Raw genomic sequence first — 7,909 nt, 5'->3', positions numbered from 1 at the left:
TTATATTTCACTTTGATTGTGGAAGCGTAATACGTAATGTAATACGTAATAATGGTCTTATCTTAATAATATGTAATAATGGTCTTAATAATATGGGCCTTTATCATATTTTATACATAGATAGACTAAGGCCATAAAATAAAGAAAGGCGGAATGAATGAAAGAGAATTCTTACGAATAGGTCCTTTGAATGATGAACAAATAGGGATGCATTCATTCATAAAAAATAGGATCAACCCCCATTGCGTATTGATACTTATCGAGTATAGAATAGATCTGCTTCTCTTTTTTCTTCTGAGCCGAATTCTTCCCTTATTACTAATGGAATAGAACAAACATTAATCCTTTCTCCGAAAGAATCCACCGAAAAGGGGAGGTATTCCAATGCAATAAAGTTACATAGTGTCTATTTTTCGTTGATTTGATAAAGGGGTATTTCCATGGGTTTGCCTTGGTATCGTGTTCATACTGTCGTATTGAATGATCCCGGTCGCTTGCTTTCTGTTCATATAATGCATACAGCTCTGGTTGCTGGTTGGGCCGGTTCAATGGCTCTATATGAATTAGCTGTTTTTGATCCCTCCGATCCCGTTCTTGATCCAATGTGGAGACAAGGTATGTTCGTTATACCCTTCATGACTCGTTTAGGAATAACCAATTCATGGGGCGGTTGGAGTATTACGGGGCGGACTATAACAAATCCGGGTATTTGGAGTTACGAAGGTGTGGCCGGAGCACATATTGTGTTTTCTGGCTTGTGCTTCTTGGCAGCTATCTGGCATTGGGTATATTGGGATCTAGAAATTTTTTGTGATGAGCGCACAGGAAAACCCTCTTTGGATTTGCCCAAGATTTTTGGAATTCATTTATTTCTCTCAGGAGTGGCTTGCTTTGGCTTTGGCGCATTTCATGTAACAGGATTGTATGGTCCTGGAATATGGGTGTCCGACCCTTATGGACTAACCGGAAAGGTACAACCTGTAAATCCAGCGTGGGGCGTGGAAGGTTTTGATCCTTTTGTTCCGGGAGGAATAGCCTCTCATCATATTGCAGCAGGGACATTGGGCATATTAGCGGGCTTATTCCATCTTAGTGTCCGTCCGCCCCAACGTTTATACAAAGGATTACGTATGGGAAATATTGAAACCGTCCTTTCCAGTAGTATAGCTGCTGTCTTTTTTGCAGCTTTTGTTGTTACTGGAACTATGTGGTATGGTTCAGCAACTACCCCCATCGAATTATTTGGTCCTACTCGTTATCAATGGGATCAAGGATACTTCCAGCAAGAAATATATCGAAGGGTTAGTGCTGGGTTAGCCGAAAATCAAAGTTTATCAGAAGCTTGGTCTAAAATTCCTGAAAAATTAGCTTTTTATGATTACATTGGCAATAATCCGGCAAAAGGAGGATTATTCAGAGCGGGTTCAATGGACAACGGGGATGGAATAGCCGTTGGGTGGTTAGGACACCCTATCTTTAGAGATAAAGAAGGGCGTGAACTTTTTGTACGTCGTATGCCTACTTTTTTTGAAACATTTCCGGTTGTTTTGGTAGACGGAGACGGAATTGTTAGAGCGGATGTTCCTTTTAGAAGGGCAGAATCGAAGTATAGTGTCGAACAAGTAGGTGTAACTGTTGAGTTCTATGGTGGCGAACTCAATGGAGTGAGTTATAGTGATCCTGCTACTGTGAAAAAATATGCTAGACGTGCTCAATTGGGTGAAATTTTTGAATTAGATCGTGCTACTTTGAAATCCGATGGTGTTTTTCGTAGCAGTCCAAGGGGTTGGTTTACTTTTGGGCATGCTTCGTTTGCTTTGCTTTTCTTCTTCGGACACATTTGGCATGGTGCTAGAACCCTGTTCAGAGATGTTTTTGCCGGTATTGATCCAGATTTGGATGCTCAAGTGGAATTTGGAGCATTCCAAAAACTTGGAGATCCAACTACAAGAAGACAAGTAGTCTGATGCAAGATTGCTTTGTTATTTTTCGCTTCTATTTTCTGTTTGTGATTTGACATAGGCTGCTGTAAAAATCTTGATTAAAATCGCTGCCTTTTCTTTGATTCTTGTTCTTTCGTTATTTTATTCGGGAGATGATTCTAAATAAATAGGTACGGAAGCTATAATTGTAAACCACGATCGAATTTATGGAAGCATTGGTTTATACATTCCTCTTAGTATCTACTCTAGGGATAATTTTTTTCGCTATCTTTTTTCGAGAACCGCCTAAAGTTCCAACTAAAAAAATGAAATGATTTTTCATTATCTCAATTGAAGTAATGAGCCTCCCAATATTATATTGGGAGGCTCATTACTTCAATTAGTCCCCGTGTTCCTCGAATGGATCCCTTAATTGTTGAGAGGGTTGCCCAAAGGCAGTATATAAGGCGTACCCAGTAAAACTTACAAGTAAACCAGATATAGAGATGGCGACTAAAGTTGCTGTTTCCATTATTATATAATTATATAAATAATATATATAAATATAAATATAAATAATATAAATATAAATATAATTTCAAGATCACAATGGATCTATGATAAGATCGTTTATTTACAGCGGAATGATATACAAAGTCAACAGATCTCACTGAATACAAAATAAGATTTATGGCTACACAAACCGTTGAGGGTAGTTCTAGATCTGGTCCAAGACGAACTGTTGTAGGGGATTTTTTGAAACCATTGAATTCGGAATATGGTAAAGTAGCTCCTGGATGGGGAACGACTCCTTTGATGGGTGTCGCAATGGCTTTATTTTCGATATTCTTATCTATTATTTTGGAGATTTATAATTCTTCCGTTTTACTGGATGGAATTTCGCTGAATTAGATTCACAAGAACCACGAAGCCTCGCTTTTCAATACAAAAAGTGAAACTTTTAGTTCTCGGATTTTTTTTAGCCCATTCTATTTTGGTAGTTCGACCGCGAAATTTTTTTTGTTTCTGTATTTCCGGAATATGAGTGTGTGACTTGTTATAATTGATCCTATTGATAGTACAGAAAATGGGTCTGTCCTCTTGATCGAGATAGTTTTATCCCGTCGGATAGCCATTCTAGTATCTGGAGCACGGAATATATGAAATGGATCACGAAGTATTCGAACTATGATTCATACTTAATATTCAAACCTCGCGGCCGGACTCAAAAAAAAAAAAAATTTTCAAAGAAAGAGGTTTTTTATTTATAAATCGAGAAATTTTTTCTTCTTTCAAACTCTCATTTAGTTTATGCTTATTTTGATCAAAGGACAAACCTTTCTTTTCTTTGTATTTTTATTTATTATATCTATTCTATTCATTGAATAAGTGATGATCCAATAATTCTTACTCAAAGAATCTTTGGACTTAGTTTGAAGGTTTTATTGAATCATCGCGGTTCTGGTATGAATCTGAAGTTTCAATTGATTCATAGGGTCTTAACAAGAGAATTCCTATTAAAAATAAAGAAAACAAGAATAAAGCCACATTCCATATAAATAACAAATCAAAGCAAAGAAAAAGAAAAGAAATAAGTAGGTAAATAGAAGATTCAAGAGGCCTGATCAACATAAAGACGAATGCGCCGACTTGATTTTTTGGCATTATAATTACAACTACAAAAAAGAGCTTTCGGATTTTTACTCTTTTGTGTCTTCAGATAAAATTGAATGAAAAGATTAAGAAGTTTCAAACTTTCTATTCCATATCCGTTTCAGCTATTATTTGGGTGTTTTTGTTTGAGCTGTACGAGATGAAATTCTCATATACGGTTCTCAGGGGGGGAGTCCTCTTGGTTTACCTATCTCAATAAAGTCTATGATTGGTTCGAAGAACGCCTCGAGATTCAGGCGATTGCAGATGATATAACTAGTAAATATGTTCCTCCTCATGTTAACATATTTTATTGTCTAGGAGGAATTACGCTTACTTGTTTTTTGGTACAAGTAGCTACAGGATTTGCTATGACTTTTTACTATCGTCCAACCGTTACTGAGGCTTTTACTTCTGTTCAATACATAATGACTGAAGCTAACTTTGGTTGGTTAATCCGATCAGTTCATCGATGGTCGGCAAGTATGATGGTCTTAATGATGATCCTGCACGTATTTCGTGTCTATCTCACTGGTGGTTTTAAAAAACCTCGCGAATTGACTTGGGTTACAGGCGTGGTTCTGGCTGTGTTGACTGCATCTTTTGGTGTAACAGGTTATTCCTTACCTTGGGACCAAATTGGTTATTGGGCAGTCAAAATCGTAACAGGCGTTCCGGAAGCTATTCCGGTAATAGGATCGCCTTTGGTAGAGTTATTGCGTGGAAGTGCTAGTGTGGGACAATCCACTTTGACCCGTTTTTATAGTTTACACACTTTTGTATTACCCCTTCTTACTGCTGTATTTATGTTAATGCATTTCCTAATGATACGTAAGCAAGGCATTTCTGGTCCTTTATAGAGAATATAGACCATAGCTATATTGTAACCAATCATTTATCTTATTACTTGCCAATCATTTATCTTATTACTTGGGGGAGGAACAATAGTATTTCATTGCTACAAATATGGATTGTTGAAAAAAAAAAAAAAATAAGACATGTATTTGGATATTTCCTTTCAACTCCACAATATTCTATTATTTATTTGATATGACATGAATAGTTGAAGGGAATTCCCCGAAGAGAAAATGGATTATGGGAGTGTGTGACTTGAACTATTGATTGGGCCATGCAGAAATATGCCTTTATCTGCTACATTGGAATTCACAACCAAATGTGTCTTTGTTCCAACCACCGTGTAAGCCCCATACAAAGGATAGGCTGGTTCGCTTGAAGAGAATCTTTTCTATGATCAGACCTGACGATGTCGTGTATGAACAGGGCTCCGTAAGATCCAGTAGAATAAGTGATTTGGCATAATGCAAATTAGATTTTATTTATTTATTTTTATTTTTTTTTTACTTTCTTATCTTAATAGTATGAAAATACATTCATTTCTTCTGCATCGACCCGATTTATTATTATTATACTATCGGAGTGAAACAAGGGATCTAAAGAAGAGCAAAGGCTAGACTATATTAGTAACAAGTAAATCCTTTGTATGTAAAAAATCTCGATATATTTTTGGGATAAAGGTGAATCGCAAGGCCTAAGACGACCCAGAAAGCACTTGATCACGATCAACTTTGTACGCCTACTTGGGTATTGAGCATTTACCTGTAAAAATGGCATTCCTTGGAATGTATAGTTGCAACTTCGTAAAATGGAATCAGGTAACTTTTTTCTTACATATGAAATCATTCATATATGTGTGGATAACATATAGATTCATTTTATATGTATCCGTTTGTATCCATTTGATTCGATTGATTTTTGCTTGAGCCGGATGATGAAAAATTATCATGTCCGGTTCCTTCGGGGGATGGATCTAGAAAAATTCACCTATCCTAATAACAAAAAAACCTGACTTGAACGATCCTGTATTAAGAGCTAAATTAGCTAAAGGTATGGGTCATAATTATTATGGGGAACCCGCATGGCCCAATGATCTTTTATATATTTTTCCAGTAGTAATTCTCGGTACTATTGCTTGTAACGTAGGCTTAGCGGTTCTAGAACCTTCAATGATTGGTGAACCCGCGGATCCATTTGCAACTCCTTTGGAAATATTACCTGAATGGTATTTCTTTCCTGTATTTCAAATACTTCGTACAGTACCTAACAAGTTATTGGGTGTTCTTTTAATGGTTTCAGTACCTGCGGGATTATTAACAGTACCTTTTTTGGAAAATGTTAATAAATTCCAAAATCCATTTCGTCGTCCAGTAGCGACAACCGTTTTTTTGATTGGTACTGCGGTGGCCCTTTGGTTGGGTATTGGAGCAACATTACCGATTGATAAATCCCTAACTTTAGGTCTTTTTTAAATTGAATCAATTTTAAAATAAAATATCATGATGTGCGTATCTAGGGAGTAGTCACTTCAAAGTCAAAGTGAATTCTCCCTAGATACATTTATTCAATTCTGGTCCCAATATATGGATTGTGCTGAAGGTTCAAAATCCATTTTCGTTTTTTTTTTTTTTTTTCTAATTTTCTAAAGTAAAAAAAAAAAAAATGAAATAAATCCTAAATCCAATGGATTTAAAATTTTGGTAAATCAATTTCGCAATGCTTTTCTACTTCTTTTCTAGAATGCCCAATATTTGTTTTACATCTTCTATGCGAAAGTGTTCAATTTTCATAAGGTCTTCTTGACTGTTATTCAAAAGGTCCAATAATGTATGTATATTGGACTTTTTGAGACAATTATAGATCCTGGGAGGCAATTCTGATTGGTCAATAAAAATATATTTCAATGCTATTTCTTTTTTCTTTTTTCTTAGTTTAGCTAATCTATCATGAAAAGGAAAAAAAGGTAAAGTAACGTTGTGTTGATTGTTTTCTAAATGTAAGTTTTCTTCTTCCGCATCTAGAAAGGGAATAAATAAATCAATCAAATTCCGAGAGGCTTCATGAAGTGCTTCTTTAGGAGTTAAACTTCCATTTGTCCATATTTCTAGAAAAAGTATCTCCTGTTTTTCATTATCATTCCCATAACAATGAATACTATGATTCGCATTTCGAACAGGCATGAATACAGCATCTATAGGATAACTTCCGTCGTGAAAGTTCTTTGGCGTTTTTATACCGTATCCTCTATTTCTCTCGATTTGTAATCCAATACACAAATCAATTGGTTCGGTTAGGCTAGCTATATGCTGTGTATTATCAACGATTTCCACAGAAGGCGGTAAGATGATGTCTTGAGCAGTTACATATCCGGGACCCTTGGCACAAATAAAGGCGTTACGAGTTCCATACAAATTACTTCTCAATACAATTGCTTTTAAATTCATTAAAATTTCATGTACTGATTCTTGAATACCTACTATGGTAGAATATTCGTGTGGTATTTTCTCAGATTTTGCACGTGTAATACATGTTCCTTCTATTTCTCCAAGCAAAGCTCTTCGCATCGCAATGCCTATTGTGTCGGCTTGGCCTTTCATAAGTGGAGACAGAATAAAGCGTCCATAATAAAGACGCTTACTATCTGTTCTTGATTCAACACACTTCCACTGCAGTGTCCGAGTAGAGACTTTTACTTTCTCTCGAACCATAGTAATATTATTTTATTTGATCAGATCATTGAATCATTTATTTCTCTTGAAATCTCTTTAGTGTTTATTTCTACACACGTTTTTTTTTAGGAGGTCTACAGCCATTATGTGGCATAGGGGTTACATCCCGTACGAAACTTAATAGTATACCACTTCTACGAATAGCTCGTAATGCTCCATCTCTTCCGAGACCAGGACCTTTTATCAGAACTTCCACTCGTCGCATACCTTGGTCTACTACTGCTCGAATAGCATTTCTCGCTGCGGTTTGAGCAGCAAAAGGAGTCCCTCTTCTTGGACCCTTGAATCCACAAGTACCGGCGGAGGAAGAAGAAATTACCTGACCCCGTACATCTGTAATAGTAACAATGGTATTGTTGAAACTTGCTTGAACATGAATAACTCCTTTTGGTATTCTACGTGCACTTTTCCGTGCACTACTGCGCCCATTCCTACGTGAACCAACTTTTGGTATAGGTTTTGCCATATTTTATCATTTCATAAGGATAAGTCAGAGATATATGGATATATCCATTTCATGTCAAAACAGATCTTCTATTTTTATTTGTTCATCGCTTTCTTTAAGATTAGTTTCTTTTCTTTAACTTTAAGGAGTTCTTTTTAGAATAGAAAGATTATCCTTGTCTCTGTTTATGTCTCGGGTTGGAACAAATTACGACAATTCGTCCCCTCCTACGGATTAGTCGACATTTTTCACAAATTTTACGAACGGAAGCCCTTATTTTCATAGTTGTTATTCCTTAAATTTTT

At 36.1% G+C, this 7,909-nt stretch overlaps 1 protein-coding gene across 1 annotated transcript; it reads left to right on the top strand.

The window, feature by feature from the left end:
- The first annotated feature begins 2,567 nt into the window (after positions 1 to 2,567).
- On the top strand, positions 2,568 to 6,073 carry LOC149509881 (cytochrome b6). The gene is made up of 2 exons (XM_089757647.1): positions 2,568 to 2,969; positions 3,794 to 6,073. The coding sequence occupies exons 1-2, from the start codon at positions 2,964 to 2,966 to the stop codon at positions 4,433 to 4,435; spliced, it is 648 nt and encodes a 215-aa protein (XP_089613773.1). The 5' UTR covers positions 2,568 to 2,963; the 3' UTR covers positions 4,436 to 6,073.
- Positions 6,074 to 7,909: the final 1,836 nt, after the last annotated feature.

This window comes from Durio zibethinus, unplaced genomic scaffold, assembly GCF_047325235.1.
Source record: "Durio zibethinus cultivar Kanyao isolate XHJ-2024 unplaced genomic scaffold, ASM4732523v1 HiC_scaffold_99, whole genome shotgun sequence".
NCBI lineage: Eukaryota > Viridiplantae > Streptophyta > Magnoliopsida > Malvales > Malvaceae > Durio > Durio zibethinus.
This window is presented reverse-complemented; position numbering and strand designations above follow the sequence as displayed.